The sequence below is a fragment of the Triturus cristatus genome, chromosome 4_2, assembly GCF_964204655.1.
Source record: "Triturus cristatus chromosome 4_2, aTriCri1.1, whole genome shotgun sequence".
Lineage (NCBI taxonomy): Eukaryota > Metazoa > Chordata > Amphibia > Caudata > Salamandridae > Triturus > Triturus cristatus.
This window is the reverse complement of record NC_140586.1, coordinates 196,133,192-196,152,071: the sequence shown is the minus strand read 5'-3', so window position 1 is coordinate 196,152,071 and position 18,880 is coordinate 196,133,192. Positions and strand designations below refer to the sequence as shown.

General features: G+C 45.8%; 1 protein-coding gene across 2 annotated transcripts in view; it reads left to right on the top strand.

The window, feature by feature from the left end:
* POLDIP3 (DNA polymerase delta interacting protein 3) overlaps positions 1–6,432 on the top strand; it is a 90,698-nt gene extending 84,266 nt beyond the window's left edge. For both annotated transcript variants that reach the window (XM_085601171.1, XM_085601170.1), the window contains exon 9: positions 5,767–6,432. In XM_085601171.1, the coding sequence (XP_085457297.1) occupies positions 5,767–5,944 (178 nt within the window). In that variant the 3' untranslated portion in view covers positions 5,945–6,432. The remainder of the gene's footprint in view (positions 1–5,766) is intronic.
* Positions 6,433–18,880: the final 12,448 nt, after the last annotated feature.

The window sequence follows — 18,880 nt, the reverse complement described above, 5'->3', positions numbered from 1 at the left end:
GCATAGAAAGAGTTCTCCTAAGAAAACTCAGAAAAGGGACATACTCACTGAAGTTCGTGCCAAAGTAATATCTGACCTTGAGACCAACCAATCCTAGCGCTCCGACAACTTAACAAGTACAAACTGTTTTAAAATGACAATGTTGACAGCAAGTCATTCCATTCCTGAAGAGAGGGGATTACGTAGCCACAGTAAACTTAAAAGAAGCCGACCTACACATCTCCATGAATGATGAGTGCAGGCGATAATTCAAATTAGTCATAGACAAGGTACACTACCAATTCAAAGTGTTTATCCTTAGCTAGACAACTGGCTGGTAAGAGTTCAAAACTGCAATGTCAGCAGAACATGCAGACTGTGATGAAGACACTACACAGACTACGATTCACAGTAAACCAAAAGAAAATAATCTGCTTCCAGAACAAAAGCAGGTGTTCTTGAGATCGACCCTAAACTTCAACAGCAAGGGCCTGCCAAATACCCAAAAGAGTCCAGGTACTAGCAGACAAACCTCCCCTACACCAAAAGGAGCAATCTCGTACAGTGATGACAATGATGAAGTTAATGGGTATGAAGTCGTTCTGCATTCCACTCCTACCTCTCCTGTCAGATATCTGGATTAAATCCTTTGTTTTTTGGTCACTATGCCACCCCAGTTAGACCTAGCCGTATACAAATCCGTCTTCACCCTGTTCCAGTGGGAACTTTCTAGCCTGAACTGCCAGGCCAGGTCCTCCCTGGACCGGAAACAAGCATCCTGGGACTGGTTTCGGAGTATTCCCCCTAATCAGTCGGGCTAGCTTTATTCCAGCCTTATAAACACGAAAATGCCTCTGACACCATAGATCACACTTTTTCTTTTCTCAGCAATCCTATTTGTTGACTGCGAGTTTAAATTCAATTATTACGTTCTGCTATTATTTGAAACAAGGAGAACACTTCTTCATCTTGACAAACACATGTCCTTTGCATAAAACGTGCAAAATTCTTTACATTTTTCACAATTTTAACACATAACCTTGAGACATATCATACATACATAAATAAAGTGCTTTAAACAAATGAGAGAATTCTTACACTACAGTACTTAGATATCCGATTTGATAAGTTGTCAGGACCCTAATTTGTTTGGTCCTCGACGTAAACTGCTTTTTATGGTCCTAAGCAGGGTCAGAGAAAGTTGTTGCAAAATAGTTCTAGAAAGAGCGATGACTGGATTGTTATTTCTGCTCTTTGGGAGGCACTAGTCAATAAATAGGATTGCTGAGAAAAGAAAAAGTGTGATCTATGGTGTCAGAGGCATTTTCGTGTTTATAAGGTCATAGTATAGATTCCGGCCTCTGAAATCCTCATAGAATCTATCCCCTTTCTTCCATACCCAGCTTTATTCCAGCGGCATCATCTTTTTATGTTTTCCTGTATCCAGGAAAGGTTGCACAACAATGGTCACAGTCCACTGTGAGGTGGGAGGATGTAGTGATTGTCACAAGTCATTCAGGAGGTACTAAAGTGGTGGAGCACAAAGCATGTTACCGTAGGGACACCTTACAATGTACCAACTCCTACAGTGACCATTACCATGGATGCATCCTACACAGGTTGCGGGGGCACGCATTGGAAGCCACAAAATCATGGGCCTATGGAACCATACAGAGGCAGTCAAACTGAGAGATCTGTTTTTACTCAAGACTTTGTTCCATGCACTGAAAGTGTTCCAAGTACAAGTAAAGGGCAAAACAGTGCTGATCTAAACACACATTACAATAACGGTGTTATACACCAACCAACGGGTTCGGAATGAGGTCTTACCTGCTGTCAAAACTATCTCTGGATGTATGGAAAAGAGTGATTCAAATACAAGTTTGGTAGAGGTGCACCTATTGGGCATTCAAAACCTAGAATTCAACAAACAAATGCATCCAGCGACTGGGAACTAAAACATCAAACACCAGACTAAATTTTCCACACATAAAGCACCCCAGGCAAAGATCTGTTCACAATCCCAGAGAAAGTAAAATGCTGAGACTTTGCTTCCTGGTATCCACATCACTGATCCAGAGGGGATACCCTATTGATAAGCTGTCCGGGAAGAATGTATGACGTTACAACGCGGTCTTCACACCGCGATACGTTTACAGCGCAGTCATAACAACGCAAGTCGTTACAACTTGCGCTAGAGGCACAGGGCTTAGGAATAGCATGATTTACTATTCCAACTCCAGCCTACGTAACAGTAGGGAAGGTGTTGGAATAGTAATTCATACTATTCCTTAGTGTATAGCGCCATCCAGCGCAAGTCATTGTAACGACTTGCGTTGTAATGGCCACGTTGTAAACGTATTGCGGAGTAAAGACCGCGTTGTAATGGATGTCTCCCTTCCAGGAAGGTTAGTATATGCTTTTCCATCAATTCCGCTGATTCCAATGGAATCTGCTCTGGACACTCTCAAGGGCCATCTGTCTGCTATTCCTGCCTTCTTACGGCTGCCAGACCAATCCTCCCTTTTAAACTCTCATGTTTTAAGTAGGTTTTTGAAGGGTTGTGTACATTTCTTACTTCCTTCCCCTTTCATTATGCCTCAGTAGGACCTTAACTTGGTTCTCACATTCTTGATGTGCGCTCTTTTCATGCCTTTGCACAATTGTCCCCTCAGGCTGCTCACCATCAAAACAGCCTTTCTTATGGCGATTATATTGCCCCAAAGAGTGAGTGAGCTGCAGTCTTTATCTTCCAATCCTCCATTCTTCTCAGTTTTTTCAGACAATCTGGTGCTTCGCAATAAGGCCTCTTTCCTGCCGAAAGTGGTAACACCATTTCAAGTGGGCCAACCTGTCCCCTTGTCCACTGTCTACAATCCTCCACATCACTCTAAGGAAGAGGGGCGACTCAAAAAGAGCGTTTGTCATTCTATCTTGACCACACACATGAGTTCCGGGTGGACAAACAACTCTTTGTGGGGTATGTTGGTGCAAAGAAAGGTCGGGCGGTACAGAAACGGGCCATCTCTTGATTGGTCGTTCTCTGCATCAAGTTCTACTATGCACTGGCCAAGAAGCAGCCTCCGGAAGACTTACAGGCTCATTCCGCTAGGTCAAAAGCTGCGACTCTGTTGGTACGTAGAGTCCCAGCTCTGGACATCTACCAGGCAGCAACGTGGACTTCCCTGCACGTTACCAAGCATTACTGCCTGGAGAGTCCGGTCCGCAGGGATGAGCATTTCGCTGGTTCGGTCCTGCAGGACTTCCTAGTTTAAATCTCTCTGCAGACCCTCAACCGGGGATGGTATTGCTTGGGTATCAATTCAAAGGTAAGGAATCTGCAGCTAGAAGTCTCTTATCAGATGAACAAGTTACTTACCTTTGGTAACACCTTATCTGATAGACTATATCTAGCTGCAGATTCTTCACCGACCCAGCCATCCTCCCCGCTCTGTGGACAGATCTCTAGTGTCAGGGCTGATCCGTCTTAGAACCCTGGTTTAGACACACCAGTGTGGGTGCTCGTTATTGCTCTGTGCTTCTTGGCATGAAAAGTAACTGACTTCAGCACGTTGAGGTGGCGCCTATGTAGATGACATAGTTGTCACTTCCGGCGTGAACTACACTGTTGTGCGGAGGTGACCAACGCCACCTACCGACGCTCAGGGTGACTGCTCATGAAAAATCTTCCGAATCCAGTCTGACACTTTGGAAAATTCAAAGTTAAGAAATGTACGGCTAGATATAGTCTCCACCTGATAAGGTGTTACCAAAGGTAAGTAACTTGTTCGTCAGGGTCATATATGTGTGGCAGGTATCAGGCCGACTCCAGCCTTCATTGCACTGCAGCCCTCTAAGTACTCTGCAGAGCACTCCCTTCCTTGATCGTAGAGAACTTGGGCTTGAACAGAGTGGTGTGCTTTGGGTTCCACTTTTAAATACAATTTTCAGGTAGGAGATGTGGATTCTCTGTATCAAACTGTAGAACCAATTTGGGTTTGTTCTTGTTCAAGTGTACTTTCAAGGCTGTTGTCCAGGTATACCCTTTGTGGAGAGTTGTTCTTCTCACAGAATGGTTGTCTTCACTGTGCAACACACACAACAGACACAAAGGTGTGTAGTTTCTGCACCTGGCTTTCATCACTCCAACGGAAGGAGACTGTGTCTAGGTTCATCTCTTCAGCTGCAGTAATGTAAGCAATTCACTGTCTGGGAGTACAGTCCTATTCCTACATCTTGGGAACACCAGGCCAGGGCATCCAAATGAATCCGCTTGCCTAAATTACTCTGGCTCTCCTACACACTTGCATGTGCTACTCTGAGCACACACACGCACTTGGGATGTTAGTGTAAGGAAACAGGAGACAGACAGACACACACTCATACGGTCTCTCTTTCACTTGCATACTCACTCCACACTATGTTATTGTAATGAACCGGGCAATGTGCACAGAAGCAAAACTTTGAGTGTTGGGCTGGTAGGCCTCCACTCCAGCGACCCAGATAAAGATCTCGTCATGCTATTGATCCTTAAAACTGGGTATTCTGCCACCACAGTACTGTGTAGTAAACCCACTATATGGGGCTGTGGTCATCTATCACACGAGACACGCTTGGTGTGTTGCTCCAGACATTGTGTAAGTTCAGCACCGCTCTAAGTCAGGGACAGTCCTAGACATCTTTGCACACACTTAGATTAGCATAGCGCCAGAGCAAAATATAGAAACTGCGTACCAAATATACGTAGTTGCAGTGAAATATGCTCGTTAGGAAAGGGACACTTTCATCCAGACATATTGACCTGAACTTAATATAGTTTCATTCTTTTAATAGCTTGGTGAAGTCCTCAACTAACTATGACCATACACCACATTTTCTCCTTCACCTCAGTATGTCTATAAAGAGATATAAAGCACTAATATGGAGGAAGATTTGGTAGTGGAACGATTATTTTTGTTGATACTTTGTCTGGCAGGCATAGATTAGCAACACTGTATAGTAGCAACTGGTTTTTGCATGACTTTTTGCAGTGCATGGTTGAAAATTGTGTTAGTTTTAATTAGCCCTATGTGGAAAGTGTTAGATGGGGGGTGTCAGGATTGGAGAAGTGCTCCAATTTTGGAGTGGTAGGATCACTTTGCGTACGCATGAGATGTTCAAGAATAGTTTGCGAATAGATGAAGTTGCCTAAGCTTCTAACCACCTTTTCTTTAGGAGACATTGGTGCATGGGAATAAACAGGTTTTTAACACTTGTAAGAATGTGGGATTGTTGTAAATCATTCTTATTCTAGCAGGGATGAAGACCGTGTCCATAGGGACCGGCTGGGGTGAGGCGGTCATACTGGCTCTCTGGAAAAATGTACTCTCCTGCTAGTTAGGAATCTGCCTTTGTGTGGGGACACCATGGCTTTCTGAAAGAAGAACTAGATATTACCCCAATGCTGAAATATGCAGGGATTTTTAAAATCCATTAAGTTGCCAGCCACTTGAATACAGAAGGAACATTTCTGAATATATGAAAGATATCAAGACGCAGAAAGTGTAATAGATGAGTAACTTTTTTGTCTCCTTTGTGAGTTTTGTCTTTGGAGCCCTGTGCAAACTCTATCTCCCCGTTTGCATTTTGGTGCAGTATTGTACTTCAAGAAATAAACAAACCAGACCTGAAGGTCCCTGACAGTGGAGCGTGTAAGTGGCAGGGGAGGTTTGGTATGAGTGTACTCCTATTGATGAAGTTACAGAAGTCACACATGGTTAATATAATCCCTGGTTTCTCTCTTTTTAGGCGATTAAGTGACACTCCCTCTGCTACTAAGAAGGAGACTGATACCCGCCGGCCTGGCCCTGCACCCTCTAAGCCTGCACCGGAGGTGGACCCTGACACTATCTTGAAGGCGCTCTTTAAATCATCAGCAGCTGCCACCACCTCTGCTTCAGCCACAGCGTTTAAGATCAAGCTCTAAGGAGTAGGCTTGCAGCCTTTTGGTGTGGTGGAGGGAAGAGTTATCACTGGGCAGGAGTGTGCGAAGCAGCCCCCTTGCTGAAACATAGAATGAACCCTGGACTTTAACGGCCAAGCAGAGTATGGACTGCAGACAACTGCCGAGAAGGGTGGGGGAGCAGCAGCGATATAGAAGAGATTTGAGGCGGGCATGGCAACAGCAGGACGAGAAAAAGACATGGATTTTGTTTTTCTTCGACCAATTTTACGATCACTTTTTTGTAAAAAGTTTTTTTTTGTTTGACTATTCTCACTTTTAACCGTTTTTTTGTTGTTGTTGTTTTGTTCCTCTAAAATGAACTGAAATTGTATCCCAGGGCCTTGGAGGCTCTCACCTCTCATTGTTCCTGTGTGTCTGCTTTCTATACGCCCTAAGGCCTCCCAGTCTATTATTTGGCCAGTTTGTTCAAAACGTGTTTGTAGTAAAAAAAGAAAAAACATGTTAAAAAAGCGTTACTTCTGTTTTTAATGGTAGATTGGATGATCTACTCGTACTGTTGTTGCATTGCAACAAGATTTTTTTTAGTCTGTCCTGCTCTATTTGAGTCTTTTGGGTAACCTGAAACTCCCTCCATCCAGATCCAAGCACTAATATTAAGTGTTTCTCCAGTATTGGATCTTTCCTAGATTCAAATGCTCGAATCATTCCTCATCGTCAAAGTGGGAGTCCCACAGAAAGCAGTATTCCATGTTATACATAGTAGTTAATTTTAAAAAAAAGTGATTTTTCTTTGATTGAATTCAGTATTTGAGTAATTTCAGCAGTATTAAGCTAGGGGTGTAACAGCATCGTTCTTTCTGGAAGTAGTATTGCGCCTTAAGTTAAGGCACCTCCCATCTTCATTGATTGTGATAAGTTTGAGTTTCCCTAAAAAGAGGTGCACCATAGAATATTTTTGTCTCAATTGTTGCTTTGTGCAGTATAGGGGCTTCACTCATAGCTCTCCTCCACAACCATTCATAAATCCTTTCAAGGATCCCAATGCTGTGAGATCTCTGCGTGAGTTCTATAAAGGAGCCATCCAGTACAGACCAACAACTGTTTTGCCTCTCTAACAGTCACCTACAATAGGAATCCTAGAATATTGCCTTGTTTGATGTTTGCTGATATTTTGGACCCAATTGTGAACTTAAACACTGGATGGCCTCTCTGTGGGATGTTTCCTATCTCAGCTTTTTATCTAACATGGGTCCTTAGTATCCTAGCTTCTTTCTTGTTCAGTAGGTGGCCAGTTTATATACCATATTACATTCTTTTATCTTCAGACTACCATAATCAGTGTCTAGATTGATTTGATATCTGTTCATTTAAGTATAATCATTTAATATGTCTACAATCCTTGCAGATTGATTGCTGACTTACACCAAATACTTGATAGTATGCATATGCTGGCTATAAAAGGGGTGTGACCCATATCCTACCGGATGTAAATTTGCTGTAATCCGGATCTAAGGCAAATCTTCCTTAGATAGAAAGATAAGATGGGGGGGCAAGGAAGCAGCCATGTTTCAAATTGTTATGAAGTTTGTGAGGAGAGTTGCATTCCTCTTGATAATTTAACTGTCAGTCAGGAGATGGATATTTGTAAAATGATGGGGTTTAATTGAATGCTTTATGACGGAGTCTGTTATGGCAGCACCTTTCCTCCACTGCTTTTTGTGGTACCTGGTATTTTGAATTTAATGGCAGACATGGTATCTGTAGTGCTTGGTAGGCTGTCTCTTGCTCACTTTTGCATGTATATGTATGAAACTTGTCTTCCAGTTGATCCTTTACACTACCCTTAAATTATTAACGTGACGGAGATACTGCAGTTGTGTCAGCTCCATCATTCTCAGACATTGCTTCACTTTTTTACCGGCAACTATCCCTGTGGGAACAGTTGTAGTTGCACAGATGGTCAAATTGCAACTGCCCACGGGGTTTAGTGCAGTGCTTCCCAGTTGCATTTGTTGGTGCTTGTGTCCACAGGTATTGTGAAATTTAGCTGTCTCCATGACTCAAAGCCTCCTAGGATAGGACAGTAAACTTGACCCCCATCACCTTGGGTATTCAGTACTTTAATGTCTGCCCGTTTGAGTGTGTCTCGCAAAGCCTTGATTAATATTGTAGATATCCCTAAAACTCTGGGATATTATATGGCTTTTTAACTGTATATATTTTTTGGGGGGGGTTTGCAATATTTTAACACATCTGGCATGTGTGGCTGCAACTGTGCCTGGGGGGTATGTTTCAATGACCAAACTAAATAGAACTGTACATAATGCAAAGATTCCCATCTTGAACTGGGATACTATGGGGGAGGCGGTTTGGGAGTAACAGTATACTGGTTCACAGACTTAATTTCTGACTTTTTACTCCACTTTAATCTTTGATGTGAATTAGAAGTAATCTTTGATACTCAGGCATCTGATTCAGAGTTCTGGCAGCAAATTAAATACCTTAGAATTATCCTCAGACATTAGACTGGATCCGGAACTTTTTCTTGAGCATACTATAGCAAGAAACAGGGTTTTCTCTTGTAGGGGATTTCCATGATAGTCATAAGCATGTGAGTAGTCCCGCCCATGTGCGTGGACCCCGGAGCACTTCATTAGATGTATCTTCTTAAGTTGTCATCTTCTGCCTTTCTTCAGGAAGGCCTGTATAGACACTTAAGAGATAAAAAGACAATAATGCAGCTTACGAAACTAGGCTACACTGGCCATTACTTAATCTTGAAGTGAAAAAAATAGCCAGTTTAACTTTGTTTAGTAATTTACTGAGTTTTACACATCGAAAACTCTCCTTCACAAAACTCCTTTTCCATGATAGAGATGAAAGGAATGGATAGAGAAGCCCCCATAGGCTGCCATTATGTGTCTGCAAATGGGTACCGTGCCTTTAAGAGTCTCCAGAGACCCCCGGTATCCCATGAGGCACAGCCAGAGGCATTTACTTCCAGTTTTTTTCCGGCTCCTGCTAGCAGAACACTGGAGCATTGAGCTCTACCTTTTTTGGTATTTCATAAAAGTTAGTGATTATTTCTGGACTTTTAGGAGTTTCACTCGACGTCTTTGGCCTTTAGCTAACTACTGCTGTAGTTTTTTGGCAGTATTTCTGCTGTTTTCTTGTCAAAATGCCATCTCTATTTGACAAGTGCCCTGAATGTGGTAGGAAGAAGGCCAAGTCGGATTCCCACAGAGTTTGTATCCTGTGCTTGCCTGTGTCCCATGTTCCTGACACCTGTGCCATTTGTAAGACCTTTTCCAGGCACAGGGAGAAGATTCTGCTCCAAGGCATGGAGCAGAGGAGACAGAAGGCAGCTTCTTCAGCCTCAGGGAACGGAGAGGGTCCTCTACCAAGTCCCATGCTTCGACCTCGGGGGGGTGGGGGGGGGGGGGCTCCCTAGTGGGAAAACGGCAGAAAAACGACACCGTTCCCGGTCGGTGTCGAGGACAGCGACTATGGCGCCGAGAGCAGGTAAGACTATGATATGCTCTCCGTCGTCCCAGGGCTCTGGGTCGAAGCGACGTCGACGATCAACGTTGAGGAGAAGAACGGCGAGATTACCGTCGAGGGGTTCCCCGCATTTGACGTCGACGCAACGAACTTCGCAGTCGAGACATCATCTGCGTCGATCTGGGTCTCACAAGCGGTGGTCGCTGCCAAAGCGCTGTCGCCGATCACCATCGACGTCAACGCGAAGATCGAAGTCAAGGAGGAAATCAACGTCTACAAGAAAGTAGACGTCAAGGAGAGGATCAAGGGAAAGGTTGATGCCTATACCGGCGTTCGACGTAGAGGTCCCGTTCCAGGTCTCGCTCAGTGGTGAGCCTATCGTCCTCGACAGGGACTTCGCGTTCCGGGCCATGTCGACGCTCGACGTTGAGAAGTGGATCGACGTCGAGGGGGACTGATGGAGTATCCAGGGTACCTTCCTCATGGCCGCTCGGAAAAGGAGGTTGGCCTCTTCTCCCAGTTCGGAGTCTTAACGTACCTACTAACCAACTAGGTCGACTCCTGCTCCGCCTCAGAGGTGGTCCTACCAGGAATACCACAGCCAATACCGAGTCCTCCTCCTCCAGCTACTCCTCCACTTCCTCCAGTGATTCCTCCTCCACCTCGGCCTCAACCTGGGCCCGTGGCTCCTCAGCCCACGCGCCCTGTGGAACCTCGACGACCAAGAACACTGTCTCGTTCGAGACATCGGTCACATAGACGCCTCCGGTCTTCACAAGATCACGTCGCCGCCATTATGAGAGGTCTCGGTCCCGGCATACAAGGGATACATCTTCCATGAGTACAGGGAGGTACTCCCCTACTCTCACGGGTTCTACCCCACAAAGGGTGTCACCGGTTGATGATATTTCTACCTTCCAGGAGGTTCTAGTCAGAGGGGCTGCGAAACTCAGCATTCCCCTGTCTACCCCTGTGCAACAGACCTCTGTGATATTTGAGACTCTACAGAAGAGACACACATCGCGTTGGTTGCTTCGGTTGGTGCCGGGGCTGGAGGAACCAGCTATGGAACTGTTCCTAACACCGTCTTCTATAAAGTCTTCACCCTCGAGGTTGCAGAAGAAGTATCGTCTGCCAGATTTGGATCCTGCCTTCCTCCGGCTAGACCCCACTCCGGACTCTGTGATAGTGGTGGCTGCATGGAAACAGAATGCTACGGCTCCGACTTCCATGGTGCCCCCGGATAAAGAGAGCCGTAAGCTGGATTCAGTGGGCAGAAAGGCTTGTAACACCGCAGCGACTTGCATGAAGGCGGCCAGCTCTACGGCCTTGCTGGACCGTTACGATAGATCATTGTGGGAGTCCCTTCAGCAATTTGTGGATCTCATACCCAGGGACAAGAGGGAAGACTTCCAGGAGATTGTGAATGATGGTCTCTAACTAAAGCGGATACTTCACTTCTGGCAGCCCACGGGTATTGCCATGGTATTGCTCTACCACGTCATGCTTGGCTTCGTCTCACATCTCTGAAGCCTGAGGCGCAGCAGCGAATCTCCCGTTCTCTGGCACAACTCTTTGGTTCCCATGCGGATGACGAGCTGGCCCGTATGAAGACCGAAATGGAGACGTTGAAGGCTGTAGGTTTGGAGAAACCTAAGGAACAACGTAAGACCTTCCGTCCTTTCCAGAGGTGTTATTCCTCTCAGAGGTTCCAACGATCTCAGGGTTGTCAGTCCAACCAATAGCAGCAATTCCAGCGATCTTTTCAGCTGTTTCAAAAATGCCAACAGTGAGGAAGATCTAACCAGCAGTCTGAACAGGGGAACAAGGCTCCTGCTGGTTCGAAGCCCTGAAGGGTTTCTTCTCCCTCGTCCGTTGTCCACTCCGGTGGGGGGGGAAGTATTCAAGAACATCTGACAGAGTGGCAGAAAATAACTCCGGACAATTGGGTGCTGAATATTGTTTGCAGTGGATACTCTATACGTTTTATAAGCCCTCCTCCAACAATCCCTCCAACTCTATCAAGATGCATGCTGCGCGAGTTGCAGAAGGAGGCCAACACCCTCCTAGAGAAAAGGGCGGTAGAACCTGTCCCTCTAAGACAGAAAGGAACAGGGCTGTATTCACGGTTCTTTCTAGTTTGCAAGAAAGACCAGAACGAGTTCAGACCCACTCTCGACTTACGACAAGCCAACAAATGGGTTTGAAGAGAAAAATTTCGGATGTTGTCCTTGCATCAGATCTACCCTCAACTTCATCAGGGAGACTGGCTATGCGCAATAGATCTGCAGGACGCATACTTTCATGTACCCATAGCGAGGAAACGTCGCAAGTTTGTGCGTTTCACAGTGGGCAACAACCATTTTCAATACTTCGTGCTGCCCTTCGGCCTGAAGTCCTCACCTCAGACTTTTTCCAAATGCATGGTAGTGGGGGCTGCGCATTTGAGGAGGAACAAAATATTAGTCTATCCATATCTGGACGATTGGTTGATCAAGGCTGCTACGTTTCAGGAAGCGCAACTGCATTTCAATCGGACCTCCAATCTTGCTTCGTTTGGGACTTCACATCAACCTCACGAAGGCGGTATCAACTCCTGTTCAGTGTCTTCAGTACCTAGGAGCTACGATAGACACGCACTGCAAACGTGTGTCCTTCGGAGGAGGGACGCTTATCGATCCTTCGGAAGGCTTAAGCTCTTATGAACATGCCCGCCCCAACGGTGAGGAAAGTATCGTCTCTCCTGGGCTCGATGGCGTCCTGCATCTTCCTCACTCCAAATGCACGCCTCCATATGAGACCTCTGCAGGAATGTCTGGAGGATCAGTGAGACCAGACACTGGGGGACTGGGAAGACAGGATTCAACAGGCTCGTCAGTCCATCCGATGGTGTTGCTCTCCACACAATCTCCTCCAGGGGATTCACTTCCACAAGGAGATACCCACACAAACAATAGTAACGGATGCTTCTCTCCACGGATGGGGTGCACATTACGAACACCTACAGATACAGGGCGCATGGATCCTGAAAGAAACTAAGAACCACATCAACTTCCTGGAACTTCGAGCAGTTCATTTGGCGCTGAAAGCATTCCAGCAGTCTTTTCACTCCAGCTCCTTGCTTGTCCAGACGGACAATAAGACAACAATGTTCTACCTCAACAAGCAGGGGTGCTCCATATCTCGATTGCTGTCTCAGGAAGCCCAGGCCATCTGGCACTGGCTGTTAGCCATGAACCTGACCATCACGGCAACTCACCTTCCAGATATTTAGAATGTTTAACAGACGCGCTCAGCAGACTCATTCACAAAAACCACGAATGGGTCTTAAACGACGAAGTGGTGCAAGACATTTTCGACAGATGGGGTACTCCAGAAGTCGATCTGTTTGCTACCGCAGAAAACAGCAAATGCCGTATCTTCGCCTCCAGGTTTTACCAACCAGGGACTCTGGGGAATGCCCTATGGATCAATTGGTCAGGCGGCTTTCTCTACACTTTTCCACCAATTCCCCTGATTCCGACAGTGCTGATCAAGCTCTCCCAATCATGGGCCAAGATGATCCTCATTGCTCTGGAGTGACCTTGGCAGTGGTGGTTCACAGACCTACTCCACCGGTCTCTTCTGCCACATCTCCGGCTGCTGTGCAGGCCGGACCTTCTAACGAAGTTCGGCAGACAGATGGTGCACCCCAACCTCTCGTTGTTGAATTTGGCGGCATGGCTCCTGAGCTAGTACAGTATGGACATTTGAATCTCCCTCTGCACTGTATGGAGACATTGAAAGAGGCCAAGAGATCATCTACACACACATCCTATGTGTATGACTGGAAGATATTTTGCATCTGGTGTGCGTCTGAGGACTTCGATCCTACCTCCTGTAAGGAAGATGTCATCCTTCCTTACTTGTTAGACTTGGCGCAATCTGGCTTTTAGTTCCATTCGGTCAAAGTTAATCTGGCAGCTTTGACTGCGTATAGGAAATGTCCTTCACAAACTTCCTTTTTTTAAATCAGTCATCAGAGATTTTCTAGAAGGATTAAAGAAAGTGTTTCCTCCCATCAGGCGTCCTTCGCCTCCCTAGGAGTTGAATGTAGTCCTTTCACGACTAATGAAGGAACCGTTTGAACCCATACATAAGGCTTCTCTTCAGCATCTGTCCTGGAAGACGGCTTTCCTTGTGGCCATTAAGTCTGCTCGCAAGGTTAGCGAACTTCAGGCTTTATGTTGTAAAGAACCTTATACAGTCTTTCATTCCTCTAAGGTAGTTATGAGGACGCAACCTAAGTTCCTTCCTAAAGTTGTGTCGGAGTTTCATGTAAACCAGACTATTACATTACCTACATTTTTCAAAATCCATCTTCTCCTGCGGAGAGGTCACTGCATTCTCTTGACGTTAGGAGAGTCTTGAAATTCTATTTAGACAAGACTAAGGATATCCATAAACAGACCAGCATTTGTAAACTATGGCTCCGTTCGAACTGGTCTAGCTACCTCTAAATCCATTTCTAGGTGGATTGTTTCATGTATTCAGCTGTGTTATCAAAAAGCAAACAAACCTTTGATTAGTAAGCCTAGGGCTCACTCTACTACAGGTAAAGCAGCTACTGCGGCTTTACTTCGTAATGTACCTATTTCAGAAATCTGTAAGGCTGCCACCTGGAAGTCAGTCCACACATTAACTAAGCACTACTGCCTTGATACTGATGCTAGGGCAGATGCTCAGGTTGGACAGGCTTCACTTCGAAATCTATTTGCTTAATAGTGCGGTTGTTCTCTGTTCTGCCACCGCTGATGATTGTTTTGGGGATGGGCTTGCTAGGCTGTTCACATGATTGACTATACACGGAAATCCCCTACAAGAGAAGGAGTAGTTTCTTACCTGTAACTCCAGTTCTCTTGTAGGGGTATTTCCGTGATAGTCCTAAGCAACCCGCCCTCCTCCCCGGTGGCAGATACAGATGTCCCCAAGACTCGGCAGGCTCTGCTTATTTACGCCTTCAAAAAGAACTGAAAGTAAATGCCTCTGGCTGTGCCTCATGGGATACTGGGGGTCTCTGGAGACTCTTAAAGGCACGGTACCCATTTGGAGACACATAATGGCAGCCTGTGGGGGCTTCTCTATCCATTCCTTTCATCTCTATCATCTCTATCACGAAAAAGGAGTTTTGTGAGGGAGAGTTTTCTATGTGTAAAACTCAGTAAATTATTAAACTTAAGTTACACTGGCTATTTTTTTCACTTCAAGATGAAGTAATGGCCAGTGTAGCCTAGTTTCTTAGGCTGCATTATTGTCTTTTTATCTCTTTAGTGTCCATACAGGCCTTCCTGAAGAAAGGCAGAAGATGACAACTTAAGAAGATATATCTAATGAAGTGCTCTGGGGTCCACGCATATGGGCGGGCCTATTCACATGCTTATGACTATCACGGAAATACCCCTACAAGAGAACTAGAGTTACAGGTAAGAAACTACTCCTTCGTAAGTAGGTAGAAAATGGCTCCTGCCCAGGGTGAAGCGCGATTCCCTTAGTCGAAATGGTAAGACGGTGTGTCCAGGAAGGGGTTAACCCGGAACCCCCTACCTTTAAGACCAGAGGTCTTAAACATGTGAAAACAAGCCTTTGGACACGTCATAAGAGTAATGCAGAGAAAGTTTCCCTATCACAATCTAGCAATACAGTACAGGTATATATTATATGAAACAATCACCGGTTCAAAGTTTAAATGTTTTCTTTTATTCTTCGAAGACTGCCCAGCCAACACGTGTTTCGTCTGGGTGAATACCCCTGGACTTCATCAGGGCTGGAGACAAGTGAAGGAGATCCAAGATCTCTCTGCCGGTTGTACTTCTGTCTCGGCTGGCAAAGGAGGTTGAGTAGAACCACGAAATCCGTATGCGGCTTCTGAAGGTAAATGACAATATAATTCACTTCAAATGGTGATTAGGTTCAGGTCACAGGGATAAGTTCAAATAGTTATGATGGCAATAATATGGTCCATGTAAAGAGATCCGATTAAAATGGAAACAGCCAAAGGGCTGGTAAGGCTGACCAGCGAGTACATTAGAGCAGCGAGGACGATCACAGTGTCTGAGACCTGTGCCTTATCACCATTTGAAGTGAATTATATTGTCATTTACCTTTAAACTTTGAACCTGTGATTGTGTCATATAATATATACCTTTACTGTATTGCTGGATTGTGATAGAGAACTTTCTCTGCTTTACTCTTATGACATGTGCACAGGCTTGTTTTAACTTTTTTTTTTAGCAGTACCCCTGCGCATCGGCAGGTGGTGGTGTTAGGCTCCTCATGGCAGAAGTGACATATGCAGTGCCTATTCAGGCGCCACATCAGCAGGCTGTCAGTTCTTTTCTTTCCACGCGAGTCAGTGCAGATCTTGGAAGAGCGACCCCCCCCCCCCCTAGTCATTTTTTTGACTGCCCATTTTTTACTTTTTGTCAAAGCGTTTTGAGGGGTTTTTTCTTCCTGGTGTGGCTGTATATGTTCTCCAAAAAGGCCGGGTTCGAACCCTGTGGCGCCTGTCAGCGATTGAAGTCTGTGACGAACCCGCACTTTGTATGCCTGCGGCTAGATTGTCTCTACCAGATAAAGCGTTACAGAAGGCAAGTTATTTGTTCATTATTGCTTGTCAACCTTCTAAATAAGTAGCAACAGAAATTAGATTTGTTACTCCAGTATTGGAGCCTTTCATAGATTCACATGCCTGAATCATTCCCCGTCGTCGAGACGGGAGTCTCCGGTACATAAAAAAGCTTTGCTTAGTATCATAGCAAACAGAAAAAAGGCCTAGGCCCATTTTCCTTTGCAACCCATAACCTTCGTTATGTAAAAAAGGACTAAACCAGTCCCTGAGCCAATCAGAGCCTCACCCTCTAGAACACTCCTGAGAGAACCTTCTGCCCTCAGATTTTCTACCGCACGTTGTGCTAGGGAGTCTCCTTTGAGCTCTGCTCAAATTCTACAGTTGGTTTTAGATTGAGGAGATTTTTTCTACTGAAATTTCTACATCATCTAGGAGAATGGCTGATAAAGAAAAGAAAGGCTTGTTTAGGGCCTGTGCCACCTGCTCAAAGAAGAGATTATATACTGATGATCCTCATAAGGACTGTATATACTGCCTTTACCCACACCACCAGGCGAAGGAGTGTAAGGTATGTCGCACCTTTTCTAATAAGACTTTAAGGGATCGTGAAGGCAGACTGCTAATTTGGCTCCAAAAACTTAAAACCAGGAAGGACGTCGTGTCTAGTGACAGTGAGGAGGCGTCAAATGTTTCAAGGAGATCTCAGAAGAGAGGCAGATCTCCTCAGGCTCATACCTCAGGGGAGAAACCTGAGAAGGCTCTTAAAAAGACCACTGCTGGGTCTTCAGAGCGCAGTCCCTCAAAATCTCCTAAAACTAAAGAAAAGGAGAGCAAGGGTCATGCTTCAGGGGTGGAACAGCCAAAGAAAACAAGTTCTGAGCCTTCAAAATCACCCCTTAAAATTAAACATGCGCTTAAAAAGCCAGCGTCTACTTCACCTGAGGAGAAATTAGGAAAATCTACATCGTCGACGGGATCGTCGACGAAGAAGGTAGCGTCGTCGACGACGAAGAGTGAAGTAAAAGTCATTATTAAGCCTGTACTCTCGTCGACGATGGCATCGTCGACGGCAGTGTCGACGACGAGAGCGCCGACGGCGACGGCAATGACGACGACGACAACAACTACATCGTCGACGGCACCGTCGACGACGGTGACAACTACATCGTCGTCGACGGCGGCAACGACGACTATGTCTACAGCGTCGACGACGGCATCGACGACGGCGGTTAAAATGGCAATCTCGTCGACGGGCTCGTCGACGAGGGAAAAAACCCCGGAAAAGCGGGGTTTTGACAGGAAAAGAAGGATTACCCCGGATATTACGTCTCCTAGTAAGGTAACGCCTCTGGTTCCATCCCATTTATTGGAGGAAGAAGATTCGCAGGAAGAGGATAATGAGGGCCCGTTTGGCTATGCAAGTAGCCCCTCTCAGTTGCACGTTAAATGTCAGGAGGATGACTGGGAGGATGAGTATGGGGGTTATCAGGACCCCCCCCGACAACATGAACAGGAAGAGATGGTGAGTGTTCCAGCTTCTCTTCTGACGGATTTGCAGTTCATGTTGGATGATTACAAGAAGAGGCATACTTTGCCTCAGTCTACCCAAAGGATGCCAGTGGCTCCGGCGCACTCTGTGCCATGTACACCACTGCGAAGACAGGAGATACCGGTTCCGCGGCCACTAACACTTTTGCCACAGCCGGCTCTGGACACTTCTGAGGATGAAGAGCAGGAGGAAGGGGAGATAACAGATCCTAGTAAGGAATGGGATGAGTATTTGATTCCGTCCCCTTCATCTCCGTCACCAAGACCTGTGGATTCCCCTCCGGAGGACATTGGAGGGTTCCATAATCTGATGGAAAGAGCCGCGCAGAGATTTGCGCTCAGTATGTCATCAGATAAAGCAGAATGCTTTTTATATGATTTTAAAGAACCGTTTCGCAAGACTGTTAGATCTCTTCCAATTGTGAGTCATCTATGGGAGGAAGGTCTCAAAGTGATGGAGACGCCGGCAACGGTTACTCCAGTGCTGTCTAGGCTGGACAAAAAATACAAAGCGCCTTCCGATGCTCCGGCTTGTTTATTAGGTCACCCCAAACCGGACTCGGTTATAACTCAAGCGGCGCAGCAAAAGTCGAGGAATCCCTCTGCTCCAATTTCCACGCCACCGGATAGAGAGGGTAGGCGCTTGGATAATGCAGGAAAAAGGTTTTCGTCCATGTCTGCTCTTCTGGTCAAGGCAGCAAATGCACTAGCCATCCTGGGCAGGTATGATAGGCAGATGTGGTGCGACCTATCACCATACATTGATAGCATACCTGAAGCGGACAGACAAGAGGCTAGAAAAATCCTCCAGGAGGGTGAAAGGACTTCGGCTGAAGTCATAGATTGTGCAATGGACATTGCGACCACGGCCTTCAGATCTCTGGGAGGAGCGGCGGTTTTGCGCAGACAAGGATGGTTGAGAGCAACATCTTTTAGGCCTGAAGTCCAGAATAAGATCTTGGATCTTCCGTTCAATGGGGAAGATCTGTTCGGAAAACATGTGGATGAGGCCTTACAGAGTATAAAAAAGGATACGGAAACAGCGAAATCTCTGGGAACATTGCAGTATAGGAAAGTTCCTTTTCGTGGCTCACGTGGTAGGGGCCAGCCCTCTTATAGAGGGGGTTATCAACAAGGCCGTTATTCTTCCTACTCCACATCATCTCAACCATATCGTCAACAACAATATTCACAAAGAGGAGGTTTCACAAAATCTACTCCTAGAGGTCGAGGAGGTCGTCAAGGGAAAGACACCACCCGAAGACAATGACATTCTGTTGACACTTACTCCTCATATGTCA